At 37.9% G+C, this 20,486-nt stretch overlaps 1 protein-coding gene across 2 annotated transcripts in view; it reads right to left on the reverse strand.

Moving 5' to 3' along the window:
• Positions 1-20: 20 nt before the first annotated feature.
• The window catches only part of ARHGEF4 (Rho guanine nucleotide exchange factor 4), a 37,741-nt gene continuing 17,275 nt past the window's right edge, over positions 21-20,486 (reverse strand). The window contains exons 2-10 of one of the 2 annotated variants that reach the window (XM_081330131.1): positions 17,586-17,765; positions 16,111-16,305; positions 13,069-13,248; positions 11,269-11,501; positions 10,375-10,504; positions 8,215-8,346; positions 4,810-5,053; positions 3,338-3,419; positions 21-1,693 (exon numbers count right to left, since the gene is read on the reverse strand). In XM_081330131.1, the coding sequence (XP_081186257.1) occupies positions 1,546-1,693; positions 3,338-3,419; positions 4,810-5,053; positions 8,215-8,346; positions 10,375-10,504; positions 11,269-11,501; positions 13,069-13,248; positions 16,111-16,305; positions 17,586-17,711 (1,470 nt within the window). In that variant the 5' untranslated portion in view covers positions 17,712-17,765 and the 3' untranslated portion in view covers positions 21-1,545. Of the gene's footprint in view, positions 1,694-3,254; positions 3,420-4,809; positions 5,054-8,214; positions 8,347-10,374; positions 10,505-11,268; positions 11,502-13,068; positions 13,249-16,110; positions 16,306-17,585; positions 17,766-20,486 lie in introns of those variants that run through there. The other variant, XM_081330130.1, reaches the window with a different exon arrangement.

Raw genomic sequence — 20,486 nt, forward strand, 5'->3', positions numbered from 1 at the left:
AGTCAGTTTTACAATTTTCTTTATGAAATTAAATGTAACCCCTCCAAAGAGGGAAAGAGAAAGTGCAAGAATGATTCTGTACATGCTTCTAGCTTTCTATAACTGAAGGCTGGTCAGCTACAGTTAGACCCTGCAACTTTTTGCATCACATTGCTGAATGCTCACTCCCCTGGAGTAATGTCATGCCAGGGTAGATTGGGTTCTTCACTTTAATTTCACAGTACCAGGAAATCCCTAAACAATGGGATTCAGTCAGTTATGGCTTCTATCTATTTCACTATTGTAAGGCAAAACTTTATCTAATCAAAAGATTATATTGAAAGAGAGAGAGTGCCATCAATTTTAAGTGGTTAGTATCTGAATATACACTCTCCATAAAAATTGGCGAATCTGTGTCCCTGTCTTACGCACCCTCACTTCCTCTGCACAGTGTTGCATAGGTGATATAGTTCCAAATAATACTGCTTAGTTTGTAAGTGCCTGGCATGTCTGAAATTAATCTTTAGATAAATCTACGTATTGTATCTTTAGGAATATAGGTCAGCCTTTCTTCCATATTGTGCCTCCTAGATATGCCTGGACTATAACTCCCAGAATCCACAAAAGCTCACTGCACCTATTTTGGAATTCTTGGAATGGGACTTCCACACAATTAGAGGACATCAAGTTGTGGAAGGTTGATACAAGCTTCCGAATGTTGGCTTTCTTCAGTGGAAAAAAGAGGCAAAAGAGGCATCAAGTTAAAACCTGACAAGACAGATTACAAACTTACAAAATACAGTTATTTGCACTGTTACATAAATAAACATTTTATAAACACTGGAAAAAAAGTATTGTTGGCCAGGAGTTATGAGAAAATGTTTATAGAAAGTAAAAGAAATTAAAAGGTAATTTAGGCTTATTTCGCCTCCCCTATATACATTAACTCAATTAGGCTAAAAATGTCCTGGCTGTTAGCCACACTTCAGGTTGTTTAGTCAAGTACTGGTTCCAGATCAGCTGTTTGACATAAGAGAAGGTGACGTTTGATCTCCGGGAATGTTCAGGCTGTTCTGGATTTCTGAAAATTTGGATAAAGAGGAAGGGAGAACCTCATCATCCCAGGAAAATGGGCACCAGTAAGAATGTCAAACAGCTGCTCAGAGCAAATGACCGAGAAGTGGTGGTAGCTGCTCATCTACCGTTGTCTTTTCCTGTCAGTCTTTTTGAATTCCCAGATAAAGGTTCCCAGATGAAAGGGTGGTCCAGAATAAAAGGGACAAAAGAAAGAATTTAAAAATACATATATTCTGACATCCATCTTCTCCTAGGTACTCATCTATATGGGCAGTCTCAGTTCATTTTCACCGCCATACACACATGCACACGTACACAACAGGATCATAACACTTTGAAGCTCTTCCAGTTGATCCAAAGGAAAGGAGTGAAGGGGGGGAGGAAGGAGAGGATGCTAAGCCAGAGGTGGAGGCAGTGCTTGGGCTTGCAGGACGAAGCATAAAGTGCTGTCTCAAAAGGGATTCAGGCACAAGGTCAGCCTGCTTCCCTTTATTTTCGAAACGGTGCCAGCCTGCTGATATTCTGCCAGAAGTTTGAAGGTTTGCGTTTGGGCTCTGCCAACATGAAGACTTGCTGCTGGGGAAGGTTTGTAGGCAGAGTAGGGTGTTTCTGGCGCATCAAGAAATCGTAGTACGTCCTAGTGATCACTGCTGATGAAATGAGCAAAGAAAAATATATATATTTTACAGCTGTATCTTCTGCTCTGCCTCCTCTGAGAACAGGAGTGTCCCGTTCTCAATATGTTTTTTACTCAAATTGCAACCTTTAAGCACTGTTGTTCAGCAGCAGGCTGTTATTGTGAATACATGGGAAGAAAGGAGGAGGACTACATCGTCTGGAGGTTGTTTCTTGGTTTATGTCTCTGCGGATTCTCAGTCATCCAGGTCATAGTTATCCCAAAGATGCTTTTTTCACGAGGCAACTGGACTTTCTTGTTTTTCTTTGAAGATGCTTCGCTTCTCATCCATTCCCCACCATCCAGTTAGAGCTGAAGAAGCTTCTTGAATGAGAAGCGAAATGTTTTCAAAGAAAAATAAGAAAATCCTATTGTCTCATGAAAAAAGCATCTTTGGCATTGTTTCTCGGTTATTTCTCTCTAAATTTATTTACCAGATTTCTTCACTCTCACACCTCTAGATGTGGTGGGACCACAACTCCTACTGAATTTGCATTTGGCGTACATTTGGAGACTGCCAGCTATTCTAGGATATGAAGCCTAATTATTAGGTTGTAAAACAACCCAAAACACATTAGGATGTCAAACTGAAAAATAGCATTCTTTAAAATGGGCAATTAAAGATTTGTCATATCTGAGTTTTGGAAACTAACATACTCTTAATACAGACTCCAATTAACTCAGTTTGGAGTTTATCACTGCTACAATTCAAGGGGGTCCTAATGATGTTATGCCTACCATGAAATTTAAGCAGCTCGAAACATGAGTCCAGCTTGTCCTTACCCTGGAAATGACATGTGAGAAACTTAGCACTTATTGCACGGCTCTTGTTTCTCCAGACAAGTGCCGTCTCCTCATTACATTTAAAATTTAAAAATACTTCCCTACTAGAAAGATAAATAATGAGCAAAATGCTGGCATTTACAGGAGGGGTGGGGGCAGAGTTGAAGATTTGACTTAGAAAGGCCCACCAAGTTCCCTCTTCACGTTTTAAAATAGTTAGAAAGTCAGTAAAATCAAGATGATGTAAAATCCTGCATGCATGACTATTTTCAGTAAAAGAGTCTATGCTATGACTTTCCTGCCCCAGCAGGGGGCAGCATCCAGCCAACCCTGTCTAGGCTCAAAAGTTAGGCAAAGGCAATAATTTAATTATTATTTGTCTGGGCTGGGGAATGTCTAATACTGGAGCTATAACCCAGTCACTGGGAATTCTGGCTGTTGATCCCCACATGAAGTTGTCAAGTTTAAGAAATGCTGATCTAGCCTGACACGTTAAAAAGCACATTCTCCAAGAAGGCAGTGGTAAAGTGTTTCCTAATTACTGCCATGAAAATTACATGGATATGGCCTTGACGTTACCTGGGATTAAGTTCAGCTTGACAAAGATGTTACCTTTCTGATTCCTGTACCACCAAATAAAGCCAAAATATTCTAAAGTAATTACTTGGCTTCTAAATAGATCTTTAAAAAAAACAACCTGCAGCTTCTGAAGATAACCAAGAATTGGATCATAGGCTTTTAACTCAAATAATTTTAGGCCATTAAGCTGTGATACTTATTTTAGGGGAGAGGTTAACAAGGAGGGCAGACATCTCTCTTGACTTGCCTTTTGGCTTTCCACTCTGATTTTGTTTGCTGGCATTAAGCATAGCTTGTTTCTTCTGCATTTCAGTGATGGAAAAACCTTGAACATAAAAGAGAAGCTGTTAATCCAGATAGGCGTTTCTAGCTATGTAATGTAAACATATGCATGGGGGGGACGAGGGGCATATCAAGCAGAAAATCCCAATGTGTGCAATATAAACTATACCAAGCAGTTCAATTTTATATCTCCAAAATAAGTTCATTATTATTTCAAAGTCCATACTGTATATCACGACAATCTAATTAATGTACTATTTTGTTCACCTTCCACAAATAAGTATTATTGTAAAGAACATACAGTCTATGCAATCCTTAACTAAATGGAGGAGAGGAGATAGGAATTAACAAATATAGATTACGGTCTGAGAAGGAAAGCGATAGGAATGGAAACTATGAAAAAATTAGACTAAAACTGTTAAGAAAACAGTCTAGTTTTCAGGAAGGATTTTTTTAAGAGGAAGAACTCGATTGGTAAGGCTAAAAAGTTGCTTCAGGGAATGGGTCTCCATGAGACCAGATAGATATGCTACTGCAGTCTTCTTCAAACTGGTGTACTCTAGATATATTGACCCTACAATCCCTATAATTCCCTGTCAGCCTAACAATCCACAGTGCTGGCTGGCAATTCTAGGAGTTATAGACCCAACAGACTGGAAGTGCATTAGCCTGGAAGATACTAATTTAGTGTGTCCTTGTGGCTTTCCAGATTTTACTGAACTCTACCTCTCAGCATTCCTCATCATTGGCCATACAGGTAGTCCTCAATTTATGTTCATAATTGAGCCCAGAATTTTGGTCGTTAAGTTGTGGTAATTGTATGTTGAGTCATTTTGTGACTGGATTCAATTTTACAACCATTTTTATGATGGCCGTTAAGTGAATTACCTTGGTTGTTAAGCAAACCATGTAATCATAAATCTAAGTTCATTTTTTTGCCAGAAAAACAGCAAAAAAACTCACATGACCCTATGATACTGCAGCCATCCATAAATGCCATCAGTTGCCAAGCCTGCGAAATGCAGTCATAGAACCACTGAGGTGATATGGCAATTGTAACAAGGATGGGTCATAATTAACTTTTTTTTCAGTTTGTTGTAACTTCAAAATTTTGTTAAGCGACCAGTCATAAGTTGAGGACTGCCTTGCTCACTGATAACTCCGCAGCATATTAAGGGCCACTGTTCTCTGTCTTTTACTCATAAGTACTCTGCAAACCTAGATTTATAAAATAAGCACTTGAGTAAGATTAGGAAAAATTTAAAAATTATATGTGATCGAAATTTTTGCAGTATGTGACTCTTGAGAATGTAGAGTCAATAATGAAGTGGGAACATTTTAAAAATTTAATACATAGTTAAGGTATAGGAAAGTTCAGTGAAAGACATTCTCAGCATAGTGGCTCACAGTGATAGTTCATGGCTATTGCATACCTGTTTCCTGGTCAAGCTGAACTTGCTTCCTTTCATTCTCAAATGCCTTGAGCCAGCGTTGCTTCTGTTCTGGTTTCTTTGCACAGAATAAATGAACTTCTTCAGTGTGCTGGCAATACAGTTTGAATGCATTTTTAATAGTAATATTAAAATCTTTATCCTTTCCATCTTCCACATCCAGAATCTCCATAAGATCCATGTTGATCCGACTCTTATAATAGAGGATGTCACGCCGTAGGAGATCCTAAGAAAAATAAAAAAGCAAGCATATTTTAGTGCACACTTCTCAGATGCAACAATGGTTAGCCAAAGAACACCAATTTCCCATGTACAGAATAATGGTACAGAGTTTTTTTAAACCCTTATCTGAAACAAAAATTACTTTCAGGATTTACATTAAATTCCTTTTCCAGGAAAGATTTGGGGGAGATTTCACTTAGTGAGAGGGTAGGTGCCATTCAGAAGTTCTAGAACATAAACCCCAGCCAAAGGCAAGACATTATGGAAACTGTAGTCCAAAATAGCCTTACACTGTAAGATTGACTAAATGAGATTGCCTACAAACTCTGCTTCTAAAAGATATTTTGCTATAGTCATATGGACACCTAGTTTGTCTCTAGAATGATTCAAACTTTAAGAAATTCATACAGTTCTGAAGAACATTTACTTAGGTTAGGAAGCATCTGGTCCAAAATGCTCTCTGAAGACAAAGTGTTTCTGTTTTTAAATATACTTCGGTATATACGTACTTTAAGGACAACTGATAAAGGAAATATATATCAAATCATTATGTGAATGTTCCACCTCAAGAAACTCTTCTGATAATCTTGTAGATAGATTGTATGTTCTATGAGGACATGTCCTACTTTTCTTTCCTTCAAAGACTGGAATGCTATTTGGATATGAAATTCTCCAAGCAGGAAAGAAGAAATTAGCAAATTATGTAAAGCAAATCATGTCCCTATTGCAAGCTTGAGGCCTTGAAGCCCCTCAATTATCCAAGGAAATCAAACATCTGAAAAAGATCTCCTAATGAGAAGAAAATTCTGTTTTGTTTGTTGATATTGGCAAAGATTGATATTAATATTTAATATTTAAATATTTATTGGCTTTAGTGAAGCCAATACTACCTAATGGAACCAATCGTATATCACCTGGGAAGCCTTCGCCAACCAGGAGGGACATGGATCTAACAAACGGTTGGGTTAGCAATACTGAGGATTCTGTCCACCTCGTCATGAGCTACTATCTGAAGCTCATTCCAGCTAACCATGCAGGGCTTTGTTTCCCTCACTTCATTTAGATAAGCTCTACTCTGAACAAATCTGAATTATCTGCCAAATCCCTAGCATATTCCTCACAAACATCCTCATCCCTCCCCAACAGGTCATATTTAAAAGGAATGCTGAATCCTACAGAAAGCCTCCAAGTTTCCTCTGGAATCCAGCAAGGTCTATTAATCAGAACAAGTGGAGCTGCATGCATGCACAAGCCTGCCTGGCAGTTTGGTTCTGAACAGGACAGGGCACAGTAGTGGGCTGCAGCCTGGGGGGTGGAAACCCGTTTTAAGTAGCATCCCAGCCACCCGCTCACGGTAACAGCTGGTGCTAAACTTAAACCCAGATGGCATTATCTCCAAATGGAAACTCTCCCTTCTAAGGCCACACAGGCATTTGTTATGATGCCAGTTTGGCTGCCTCATCCACAATTTAATCACAAATGTGTTCTTATTACAATATGGTATTCAAGAGCCACAACCAGAATCCACATTCACCAAAGATCCAACAACCAGAATGATGGCTGGCACAAATCCTGTCCTAAGGATGAGCAACCTACCCTGAACCTCCCTTCTTATTTTCTTTTGTCTGTCACAACTATGTTGGAACCACCTGCCCTCTTCCCTCATTGCCAACCTCCAGTTATCCCATTCTCATAGCTGACACTATAAACAACCACTCCCAGTTGTTCGTGCCTCCAACACTCACCAAATAGGGGGAATATCAATATGGGTCACTGATGTGGATCCAATTCAGTCCAATCACATACATTCACCACTGAACCACACTTTTTCACTATCCACCCCTACCTATAATTAATTTCCTATTCATGTGATTTGTTTTGCAAATATAAGATATTTGGAGGTATACTTTTGTAGAAAAATGCATAAAAACACTTTTTTGTTGTTTTATACACTGACATATTACCACTTAAAGATTGTGCTTTATGACTGTGCTTTATGAAAAGATGTATAGTATACAGGAAAGCACCACATCTAACATTTTTATTGATAAGAATAGCTTATCGGCACTTGGGAAATAAAAGTAAGTAACATACAAAAGTTATGCAGAGCTTAGAAAAGGACAAAGATAAGCAGGGATACAGACATGCTGAAGGGCTAGAGGAAATGGCAACAATATTCTCACTAATTTGTCTTTTATGGCAACCATTTTGTAAACAGACACCTCTTCCCATGATAGCCATTTTAGGGGAGTAATTATGATTTACAGTACTCCAGGAATTTGTATATGCTCATTGGTTAAATGGATTGCCTCTTCTCACTAGCTATGAGAGTATGGGGAGGGAAGGAAAAATGCAACACCCAGGTTTTCTTTAAAGTTTGCATAAATGTAGAAGTTCAAATAGTTCAAATAGTCAATTTTATTAATCTGATTTACAAATTCAGCAATTTTAAAAAGTCACTATTAATTTTGGTTTACAGAATCAGAATATTGCCCCCAACAGTCTGGGTCCTCATTTTACTGACCTCAGAATGATGGACAGCTGAGTCAACCTTGAGCCGGTCAGGATCAAACTCCTGGCAGTGGGCACAGTTAGTATGCAATATTGCATTCTAACTACTCCACCACCACAGCATATCCTTTCAGGATTCTCACTTAGGCATGTACTTTAATGCTTAACTGGATGGATACATATATAGTTGGAAATATTTGTAGAATTCTTTGTTTTACCATACATCAGTAGAATTTAAATTCTAAGGAAGAACATGGGTGGCAATTCTGGTGGATTTAATTTGATAGCATTTTCATCTGCATCTTTTCTTTTATAAATGCTAAATACATAACTTTCCTGCAGCATTGCAAAATAGTTCACAGCAGGCTTTTTCATTAATGACCTTAGTACAAATCCACAGAAAGCCAGCCTGAAAGAAACTTCAGCCTTATAGGCATTGTTGTAGAGTTCTCTCTCTGCCTCTCTTTCAGATTCTTTCCTTGATTTATTTAAACAGTGATGCTTAGTGTAATAAGTCAGCCGCCAACACGCTGTCATGTTCTTTAAACAAAATACTTGAATGCTAAATGTTAAAAGCAATTGAGAAAAGATGTAATTTTGCTGCCACCAGGAGACAGTATATGTGGGCAGAGGCAGCAGTTGCTCTTAGCTTACCTTCTTGCAGCATACAAGTTGGTGATCGAAGAGGAAGAACATTCTTTGATGGCTTTTTGCTTGAGGCTGGGAAATTTTGGTTAACTCTCCAGAGTAGATGAGTTCAGAACTCTTAACAAGGACATCTTCACCCTGTCAATCAAAACAGAAGGGCATGCACTTTCTTTTCCACAGAAGAAGATAAGCAACATACAGCAGCTTAGTACTGAAACTCTCTAGGGTCACAAATGTCTTATTATCCATCTTCCAACTTTCACACTCTGGGTTAGTTTCATTAAGACTAAAAATCAGGGCATCCACATAAAAGAGGCAATACGTTTGCTACTATTCTAAATCAATTTTTCTTCCTTTCTCCACTGCCCTTTGGAAATATGGAAAGTGTTTGAAACAATGTGTGATGATCTTAGTGTTATTTTTTAAGCTATTCTTATTTTAAGACTCCACTTGGGAAGTGCCTAACTGGGAAGTGCCTACATAAATCAGTTAGTCTATTTCAGGTGACATATCATTGCCAATCATTTAATTTGTATTTTGTTATGGAGAGGTAGACAAATGATCTTGCAAATCAAAAATTAGTTGGAATTACTAAGTATCTATAACTTTGAAAATAAGTCTAAGCCATACTTTCCTGAGGCTTCCCATAGGTTTTACATCATCTCTCTTATGTAAGTCAGACTGAAATGGCTCTTTCACTCAAGCTTAGTGAGGATAATCTTTTGTTGAGATTTTTTACTCTAAGCTGACTCCCTATTCTAAAGTAAGTGTTGAAAATAATCTAGTTGGAGTAATATTTTCTACTAAGCAATGTGCTTTGAGAATAAAGGGATCTGTGATCCAACATAACTAGAGGATGCTACTTTTGGCAAATGAGAGCAGAAGGGCTTCTAGAGCTAAATTTAGACAAGCATGCTTCAATGATAATAAGCCTCCCTGAAGTTGAGCCACACCACAGAGCAGATTCAGAACTTTGGTACAAGTATGTCTTCTATTCTATTATTGAGCCTTGGTGGAGCAGTGGGCTAATGCCTCCTTAAGTAACACCAGCTGCCTGCAATTACTGCAGGTTCGCATGCCACCAGGCTCAAGGTTGACTCAGCCTTCCATCCTTCCGAGGTAGGTAAAATGAGGACCCAGATTGTTGGGGGCAATAAGCTAACTTTGTAATAATGCTTGTTGGGGGGGGGGGCGAAAGCCCTAATAAGCAGGCATATACATAGAGTGAAGGCTATTGCTAAGCACACTGGTTTGTGCTTAAATTGTAAGCCGCCCTGAGTCTTCGGAGAAGGGTGGGATATAAATGGGATTAAAATAAAATAAATAAATAAATAAATATTCCCATGGAGTATATGATTTTATTATTGTACTTCAATTGACTTTATTTCCCAAAATGGTATGATGACCAATTGTACAGTAAATCTACACTGTATTTTAATCTTCATTTATGGTGTCTAAAAGGTCACAATCCAAACAGAGAGGAGATCCAAAGCACATGTACAGTATATATGTACAGGCTCGTCCATTTACGGTACTCAAAAGCTCTAACAGCATTTACTGTGGACGGCTTCAGTGCATTTAACTTTGTGTTAGATTGTGGCCAGTGTATGACTAACTAAAAAGAAGATCTTCCCTTTATCCACCCTGTTTTGTTTTTTCCAGATAGAAGAAAATACTTCTCAACTTTTTTTATCCTTTGACAGATGACCATATGATGTGCTTGTGTTGATACCTATTAAGAAAACAGTGACAATTCATATCACTTAAGGCTCTGAAGTATAGAACATTATAAATAGAAGCAGAGTCTATTTTCAACAAATGCAGTCCATTTGAAAACAAACCGGAAGGCATTCATTACAGTCAAAACATTCCTGGGTAACTGTAATTCAGACTAAGAATTAATTTAACTTAATTGTGTTTTTTATTGCTAAGCATTTGGCCCCAACATATAGGAATATTTGCAAACCTATAAATAGGGTTATTTAATTTAATAACAAGCAGACAGAAATAGCGGATTAATTCATCAACTAAAATATGTAAAGTGTTATTAATTTGGGTGAGATAGTATATGATATTCCCTTGCCCAGTAGAAGAGTTATGAGTTTGTGCACATAAGCAAGGATAATGTTCATGTGGCTCCTTGTTTTAAAGACGTTTGCATTTTACCTCCCAGTCCTCTATTGAGCTCTGCCACTGAGCAATTTTGTCTATATTTTCCAAACGCCTCTTCCTTTCATTGATGAGCCGTGCTACATTTTTCATGGCATTCAAAGCAGCTTCAACATCTTTAAAATCCCTACAGAAGAAATAGATTCCTTTAGAGATATGAGCAAACATGGAACAAAAATGTAAAGAACTAGCCTTCTACTGCAATGTACCAGAAATTTGCAAGAAAATTATGGGTCAGAATGAAATATATCTACCTCTATCTCATTTGATAGAGAAAGAAGGGGGGGAGGGAGGGAGGGAGGGAGGGAAGGCGGAAGAGGGAGAGAAAAAAGAGAGCAATGAAGATGTAATCATCCCAATTTTGATTTTCTCTCTAGTTATTTGGAGAACTAACAATTCTATACTTAACATTTTGATACTGGATTATTCTTTTTTCTAAACTATGAACCTTTACAATGGCTGCGTTATGCTGATTGTTCTTAAAGATTCATTTTTCCAAGTGTTGAAGTAGTATTAACCCTCCCTCACTCTGTTGATTCTGCAGAGAAATGGATTATTATTTTCCTATCTCTGTTGCAATTTATGCCGCTTTCTGATAAAGGCAATGGAAATTGTGGGCAGAATCTCAGGATTTTATAGAAAGAGCTTCTCAAACCTACACTAATCACTTGCAATCATTGTTCTGTTACAAGGCAACTAGTTTTTAAATGCTATCAGAAAAGAATGAAATGTGCCCATCAAGATGAATAACGTGTTAGGTCTCTGAGAAAAATACTGCTTTAATTTAATTACAAAGGAATGTTATCAGTAGGTAATAAACAAAAGTTGTTAGGATAACTAAAACATAATGAAATTTTTCTTTCCATTTTTTTAATCCTCACTTCTCCTTACCTATGCTGTGAATTGGTATATTTCAGCAATTCTGCAAGCTGTAGGGGATACTTGCAAATTTTCTGCACTGGTGTTAGGAGGAAACCATCCAGAGAGATATCAATCATCTTCTGAAGGAGCCGGCATGCTTCGAAGAAATAGACGTATTTGTTCACTTTGGTAAGCCGGGAAAGTTCCATACAAGCATTTGGGTGATTGTTGCAGTACTCCGAATAGATCTGGAACTCATTTTGCTGAATTGGAAGCCAAAAGATTGTATTATGGAGAACAGGATCAATTTTATTTTTGAAATCACAATAATCCAGCCTAACACAAAATACAAATGAAAGTACTGTAGTTTAAAATAAATGAATAGAACACCATGTGAAATCTTGAACAATAACATTAATTCAATTGGACAACAGAATACCTTAGGTCAGCCTTTCTCAGTTGGAGTTCCACAAGAGGTGGTGATTTTTTTAAAAAACACACACATTGTTTTTGATTTCACATGTCACACAATACAAGTTCTCACAGTAATAGGAATTTTTACACACCTCAACTCAGCTTGCAGTGTATGCTAATGTTTCTTGAACTGTCAATATAATAATTTTTATGTAGGGGTTCCCTGGAAATTATGTCAAGGGTTTTCTCTAGGGAGGAAAGGTTAAGAAAAGCTGCCTTAGATGGACATTATGACACCTTAGTTAGTTATTTCTTATTTTTATGGACAAGTGAAAATAGTCACTTGTTTCCTAAGCTAAAGAGCCAGCATTGTCTAGAAATGTTTCCATGGTCATTTGGCCAGGATGACATCACACCCCAGCAAAGAGAGCATGGTGAAACATGGAATGCTGTTACATTCCTGCATGCTTATGTGCAGTACCAATTCATCTACTTGCATTTGCATGCTTTGAATTGCTAGGTTGGGAGGAGCTGGGACAAGGGATGGCAGCTCACTCTGTCTTGCAGCATTCAGATCTTGAACTGCTGAGCTGTAGACCTTTAATGATCTAAGAGTGTCTTAACCACTGAGCCACAGTGTCCCAGTTAAGAGAGAGAAAGAGGCAAAAATGGTGTATCTTGTAGATACAGCCAGCTCTGCAACCATGCATATGGGAGGCACTCAAACATTCCAGTCTACGGCTTAAGACTGAGGCAGACATTTTCTAAATGTAGTACTATTTCCAATAATTCTCCTTGAATTTAAAGCAATGTTTTTCAAACTTAGAAACTTTAAAATGTATGGATTGCAACACTAGTATTCACTGCTAGGTAAAATAATGGAAATTGGTCAATACTCTTTCTTTAGTCCTCATTTTTTTTCTGTTGTCAGAGTTTAAGCTTTAGCATAGATTTATTTATTTATTTATCTACTTATCTATCTGTCATCTTATCTCAGGGTAACTTGGCTTACAATCATAAAAGATAAACATTGTATAAACTAAAAACATGAAGTTAATGCAAAACTTCATTATTTAAACATTTTATTGTTTAAATAAAAACAATAATTTACTACAATTATCTAAATGTCTTTGTCAATGGTTTCTTCTTTCGGGCTACAACTGTAAATATAATTTCCAAGAATAGGGTTGACTGAGCTTAATGAAACTTTGCATTGAGCATTCTTAATACATCAGCCACTCCATCACAGGTGTGTGAATTTTTTCTCTTAGAATTTCCTGTCCAGAATAGAAATAGCTCGGAATTCTTGGAGTGAAGTTCATGCACCTGAAGGGTATGGATAATCACTTGAGTGCAATTTCCAGAACCTGATAAACCTGGCCTTTAGCTTACTTACTTGCACAAATGCCAACTTACATATTCCAAGAAGCAGGAGCCAACCTCACTTAGATGCGGGCAATCTTTGTTGAATTTCTTCTCCAAGGCTTTAACAAATTTTTTCTGGCATTTGTAGATATCCTCAATATTCCCAAATATAGTCTTCAACTGCTCTTCAGTGAACATATCTGCTCGTTTACGGCATTGTTTTATATAGCCCTAGAAAGGATCAAAATGTGTAATGCAGAGTCAAAATAATCTGCAGTTCCACTCTGTCTTAGTCAAAAGGCTACATAGATAGAAGAACAATACAATGATGCTACAGCAACTTTTTTTTAAAATCCCATTTATATCCCACCCTTCTCCGAAGACTCAGGGCGGCTTACAATTTAAAGCACAAATCAATGTGCTTAGCACATTATTGACATGCAATGAAAAAAACCACCTATTATAAAAACAAAACCTGGAATTTCTGCATTCAAAACTCAAAAGACTGATGCCTCTACTTTTAAGATGCCCATAATTAGAGACAGACCTAATTCACGTCTTGTATTAAATAAAACTAAATTGCATCTACATGTCATACTCAAAGAAACATACTCTACAATTGAAAAAAAAATGATTCACTGGCATTTTATTCAGTTTGGTTTTCTCAGGTTCCTGATAAAATTTTATATAGGATGATGATAAGTCACAAAGGAAATATGCATATTTCAGCAAAAAAAAAACTTATTTTCTCTTCTGTTCTAAATAGCTAGTTAATCAAGTTTTGGGATTCTATAATCTTCTAGCACTTGAAATGAACACTTAATATTAGAACCATCATTAAAAAGGCACAACAAAGAATGTTCTTCCTGCATCAACTCAGGAGGCTGAGATTGCCCCAGGATACAGCTGTTGAAACATTTAAGAGAGCATACCTTGATGGACCCAAAGCAGGATGGCTTTACTGAGGGTAGATCACATCAAACTAATCTGATTGACTTTTTAAACTATGTCAGAAATGTTTTGGATGAAGGTGGTGCTGTGGACATAGCCTATCTCGATTTTAGCAGAGCATCTGATACAGTTCCATATAATGAGCTCCTTGGTTCAGTAGAAAGGAAGTTGGCTCAGGGATAGATCCCAGGGTGTGATGTTAATGGGACACTCTCTGAGGAAAGACCAGTCACCAGTTGTGTACCACAAGGCTCTGTCCTAGGTCCTGTTTTGTTCAATTTATTTGTATTTGTAAGGATTGCTAGGTAAGGTTTGTCTTTATGCTGATGACATGAAGATGTGTATAGAGTTGACATTCCTGGGAGTATTCGTATTATGGAAAACAATTTTGCATTGATGGAAAATTAGTCAGAAAATGTGGAGACTGCAGTTCAATGTTTCTAAGATAATGGTCAAAATGAATCCTCTGGCGGGGTACAGTATTGGGGGTACAGTGTTGGAACAACAGAAGAAAGTGATTTAGGTGTGTTCATAACAGATTATTGCAGTGTGGTGAGTCCTCGCCTGCCAGCAGATCCAGCAGCCGAGTCAGATGAATCGGATGAGGGGGAAGGGTTGCCAGGGGTCACATCGGAGTCTGTGGAAGGCTCTGAGGAGCACAAAGACTCAGAGCTAGATGTGACACCAGGCCCATCTACTCACGCTCAGGCAGAGAGAGACCTAGGTTGGGGGCCTGAACCAAGCAAAGATGAGGAGCAGCTGGGGCCTGTTCCAGATGCACAGAGAGGAAAGGCATGCAGGACAGCAAAGGAGAGTGGGTCGACTCTCCAGGAAAGGTAAAAGACTCTAAGAAGCCATGCCTTGGCTGGACTATAAAGAGGAGAGGCATGGGAGGGACCAGTTGCCAAAGGCAACCATTCATGCTACGGCTTTGTGCTTCTGTTATTGGATTTCTTGCCTCAGGATTCTTGGATATTTAACCAGGTTTGTCAGATTTCTGTGTATTTGAGTGGCTTAAACCTTGAGCATTCCAGCTGAGAACTCAGAGACTGATCTTGTTCATTTCAACAACTAAAGGACTGGTTGGAGTTTGTTCCATAAAAGCTGTGTCAAAATGAAAGGGTTTTATTTTATCAAGTCCTGCTTTGTTCAATGCAAGGGGTACTTTTTTCTTGCGTGTAAGCAGTTGAGCAGTATTCGCGTAGGCAGGGACAGAACACTACAGAATGTGTAAACAGTATGGACAGGCAGTTGCAAAGGAAAACAAAATTCTGGGATATATCACAAGAGGAAACATCAGCAAAAAAGGAGGTCTTAATCCTGCGATATAGGACTTTAGTTAGACCCCATTTGGAAAACTGTGTCCAGCTCTGGAGAGATTACTTTAAAAAAGATATTGATAAGATTGAGTGAGTCCAGAGATGAGTAACAAAAATGGTACAAGCTCTGAGAGACAAAACATATCAGGAAAGAGGGAGGAACTGAGTATGTACAGTCTGGAGGACAGAAGAGAAAGGGGGGATATGATTGAAATCTTTAAATATATTAAGGGTGGGAATAAGGATCTATAAGGCAGTATTTTCAATATTAAGCAAAAATCAAGAACACCGGGGGGGGCATAACCTTAAACTGACAGGAGGGAAGTTCAAAAGTAATGTTAGAAAGTATTACTTCACAGAAAGAATAGTGGAAGCTTGGAATCAATTTCCAGTGGTGATATTAAGTTAATCATCAGTAACTGAATTTAAACATGCTTGGGATAAACACATGTCCATAATCTGACAAAAATTAAAAAATAAAATTAAAAAAATGAAATTAAAAGTCATAAATACATTAAAAAGAAAACAAAAACAACAAAAATAAAAACAAAGGGCAGACTCAATAGATCACTAGGTCTTTTTCTGCTGTCAGTTTTCTATGTTTCTAGAGCTTTTTAGAATTCTTATTTTTTTCTTAAACATCAGCCAATTAACATCTTCGACCAAAGTACACTAGCAAACAAGATGGATCGATGACATCAGCAAGTATTACAGGCCAAATTGACATGCTGGATAAAGAGGCCTTCATCCTGCAGTGGATAGACAATGTCTAAAACGATGCTGACACTAGCAAACAACACATATTATTTATATGTCTCTTTACCTCACAGATGTCTTTTAGGTGTTTGATGTAATCTCTCTCTGTGCTTAGAATTTCATTAATAACATTGGTTCTCATTTGATCCTTTGTTGTATGCCCCATTCCATAGCGATGAGCAGCATTTCTTCCATCTTCTTCCCGACCTTCTTCTAACTTCAGAGGATAGTCTTCAATTGGTTCATCCTGGTTTACTCGGAGCTATATCAAATATGCATTATTATCTTAACATTATTTAATTACTGAGAGGAAGGTGGAGTTTGGGTATCCATGTAAAAATATCAAACCTGAGAGATGTATTCTGTCTAATAAGAATTTGAAAAGCCTTGGCTTACGGTATGGACCTAAAAATCCCTAATTAATTTCTGCTCTATTTCATATAGTAATCCATTTGTTTGTTTTGCTATTATTACATCTATTTCAACAGTAATACAGTAATTTTGCTTTCTAAAACCATTAAAGTACTCTGACTATCCTTTCTCCAATATCTGTAGTACTGCTGCATTCAATTATTTTTTTCAAGAATAACAAACTTTTTTAAGCATCTTAGAAGGTACAGGTAACAGAGTTAGATGTAATTGTAATGAGCCACAGCCATATCACAGATGTGAAGAAGAAGAAAGAAACTTTTACTAATAAAGAGATACAGAAGCTATCTTAATAAAGGATATGGGGTTCACAAGGAGGGGTTCTATGTTCCAGAAGTCAAGGATTAGAGCTGGCTATGTTTTTAAAATTGCATAGTTCAAATTTTCTTACTGTATCCCTGTACTTCAGCACCTCCTGAATATCCAGTGCAATATCACAATTTATGATATTAAAGGTTAAGTATTTACTTGGTGGTGAATTAGGTAATTGGCTGGTAGGATCATTGATCAATGTTTTATCTTAGAAAAAAAATCAAGGACTTTATCTCCAGTATATAAAGAATCCATTGGAAGTACTTATCCAACAGTGTCTTTACTAATGTGGATACAGAGCAAATGACAGCATATTATATGAATAACATAAGACAGCTGTATAACATGTATTCAACTTTGCATGTTCATCCTAAAATATGTTTTTGTTTTATACATCAAGTATTTATAACTTTTCCTCTTCCACTCAAACTAAGCACCATAGACAGGTAACTACAAATTATTGCTGTATAAAAGGGAACATTAAGGATATCGTTAACAATCTTGGATTGCATCCACAGAGATATGGTGTTGAAATCATGGGAAATGACAGTTCTTCTAGGACCAATGCAATTGCCAAACTTTTTTTTGTCTTTCTCAATAAACATGGGAAATATACAAAACATCCACTATAAATCCAAAGATACGTTTACACAGTTTAAAAATAAAGACAAGTAACTACTAATTATTGCTGTATGAAAACTATATTAAAACTAGTAGGCAGCAGTATTTAAACCACACAACGATGCATTCAAATTATCTTCTCTCCCCAGTTCATTGATGAAAAGTTACATGGGTTCTTACCCGTATGAAGCTGGCTGGGAACCAGCCTTCATTCTCCATTATCCTGCCCCACCACCATTCTTTGTTAGTAGCATCCATTACTTCAACAACATCGCCAGCCTTGAAACCTAGCTCTTGGTCATCCATAGTGACATGATCCCAGAGTGCTTCTGCATAGACCACACCACCATCACTGATGAGCTGAAACAGAGAACACAAACATTTTCACAAAGTTATATTGGAGAGATGATCCAGTTTGCTGGGGAGGGAAAAAGCAAAAAGGGGGAGGGGTGGTTTTACCCTATCTATTCAGTAGGCTTTAATGGAGATGTTGTCACTGATCTAACAAACAACAAAATTATGGCTTTGCTAATATAAGTGCTGTTAAGTTTCTCTTTTCTGTCAAACCAGGAACTTAAAGTTTACAAATGATTAGAAACTGATTAGCAGCTACTTAGTTTTGTAATGAAAAGCTTGCTTTGTTGTTAAAACTTGCATCCACTGCGTTCAAACTACTTTTTTTTTCTTCTGTTCAGTCATGTCCAATTCTCGGAGACTGCCTGGACAAGTCTCTGCAGTTTTCTTGGCAAGATTCTTCAGAAGTGATTTGCCATTGCCTCCTTCATATGGATGAAAAGTGACTGGTCCAAGGTCATCTAGCAGGCTTTGTGCCTAAGACTAAAATTCATAGCCACACACTTCATAATTATAGCATCTGGTCTCATTCTTAGGATTTCCAACTCTCCAGCCTGTACAGGTGAAACTCAAAAAATTAGAATATCGTGCAAAAGTTCATTTATTTCAGTAATGCAACTTAAAAAGGGAAACTAATATATGAGATAGACTCATTACATGCAAAGCAAAATAGCTCAAGCCGTAATTTGTCATAATTGTGATGATTATGGCATACAGCTCATGAAAACCCCAAATCCACAATCTCAGAAAATTAGAATATTGTGAAAAGGTGCAATATTCTAGGCTCAAAGTGTCCCATTCTAATCAGCTAATTAAGCCATAACACCTGCAAAGGGTTCCTGAGCCTTTAAATGGTCTCTCAGTCTGGTTCAGTAGGAATCACAATCATGGGGAAGACTGCTGGCCTGACAGTTGTGCAGAAAACCATCATTGACACCCTCCATAGGGAGGGAAAGCCTCAAAAGGTAATTGCAAAAGAAGTTGGATGTTCCCAAAGTGCTGTATCAAAGCACATTAATAGAAAGTTATGTGGAAGGGAAAAGTGTGAAAGAAAAAGGTGCACAAGCAGCAAGGATGACCACAGCCTGGAGAGGATTGTCAGGAAAAGGCCATTCAAAAGTGTTGGGGACTTTCACAAGGAGTGGACTGAGGCTGGAGTCAGTGCATCAAGAGCCACCACACACAGACGGATCCTGGACATGGGCTTCAAATGTCGTATTCCTCTTGTCAAGCCGCTCCTGAACAACAAACAACGTCAGAAGCGTCTTACCTGGGCTAAAGAAAAACAGACCTGGTCTGTTGCTCAGTGGTCCAAAGTCCTCTTTTCTGATGAGAGCAACTTTTGCATCTCATTTGGAAACCAAGGACCCAGAGTCTGGAGGAAGAATGGAGAGGCACACACTGCAAGATGCTTGAAGTCCAGTGTGAAGTTTCCACAGTCTGTGTTGATTTGGGGAGCCATGTCATCTGCTGGTGTTGGTCCACTGTGCTTCATTAAGTCCAGGGTCAACGCAGCCGTCTATCAGGAGATTTTGGAGCACTTCATGCTTTCTTCTGCAGACGAGCTTTATGGGGATGCTGACTTCATTTTCCAGCAGGACTTGGCACCTGCCCACACTGCCAAAAGCACCAAAACCTGGTTCAATGACCGTGGGATTACTGTGCTTGATTGGCCAGCAAACTCGGCTGACCTGAACCCCATAGAGAATCTATGGGGCATTGCCAAGAGAAAGATGAGAGACATGAGACCGAACAATGCAGAAGAGCTGAAGGCCGCTATTGAAGCATCCTGGTCTTCCACAACACCTCAGCAGTGCTGCTTCCATGCCACGCCGCATTGAGGCAGTAATTGCTGCAAAAGGGGCCCAAACCAAGTACTGAGTACATATGCATGCTTATACTTTTCAGAGGTCCGATATTGTTCTATGTACACTCCTTGTTTTATTGATTGCATGTAATATTCTAATTTTCTGAGATTGTGGATTTGGGGTTTTCATGAGCTGTACGCCATAATCATCACAATTATGACAAATCATGGCTTGAACTATCTTGCTTTGCATGTAATGAGTCTATCTCATATATTAGTTTCCCCTTTTAAGTTGCATTACTGAAATAAATGAACTTTTGCACGATATTCTAATTTTTCAAGTTTCACCTGTATGTTTTGTAACATCCTACATAATGAAGAATTTTGGAGATCATGAAAACTGTTAGTTAATCCTAATAAAGTCATTACCAAATTATGATTCAGAAATTAAAATGTTTGCTCTTTCCTCAAAGTGAAATTCAGCTTGGAATAGATAGCTGAAGGATATGGCTGACAGAATATATATATTTCTAGAATTGAGGCAAATAATATTTCAAATAGTATTTAGACTGTCCTATATTACAAAAAAAACTGATTGATCATTTGTCATCAAGTTGTTTTGACTCTTAATGACCACCTAAATATTTTTCATGATCTATCCTTAACCTGATTATTTAGGTCCTGCAACGGCACCCACATCACCACTGTATCTGAGTTTATTCACCTGGCTGAGAATTGTCCTCTGAAGGCAGCTCTTCAAGGTAGACCATACTAGGAAACCAAAGTCATGCCAGCCAGTACTACCTTTACTATAAACTTACTGTAACAGTATCTTCAAGTCGGAATGCAGTTCCCCTCTCCCTCCCTTTATCACCATGAGAATAAACAAGGGACAGTTTCGTCTGAGACATTTTCTTGGG

This window comes from Vipera berus (genome assembly GCF_964194415.1).
Source record: "Vipera berus genome assembly, chromosome: 5".
In the NCBI taxonomy this organism is placed as follows: Eukaryota; Metazoa; Chordata; class Lepidosauria; order Squamata; family Viperidae; genus Vipera; species Vipera berus.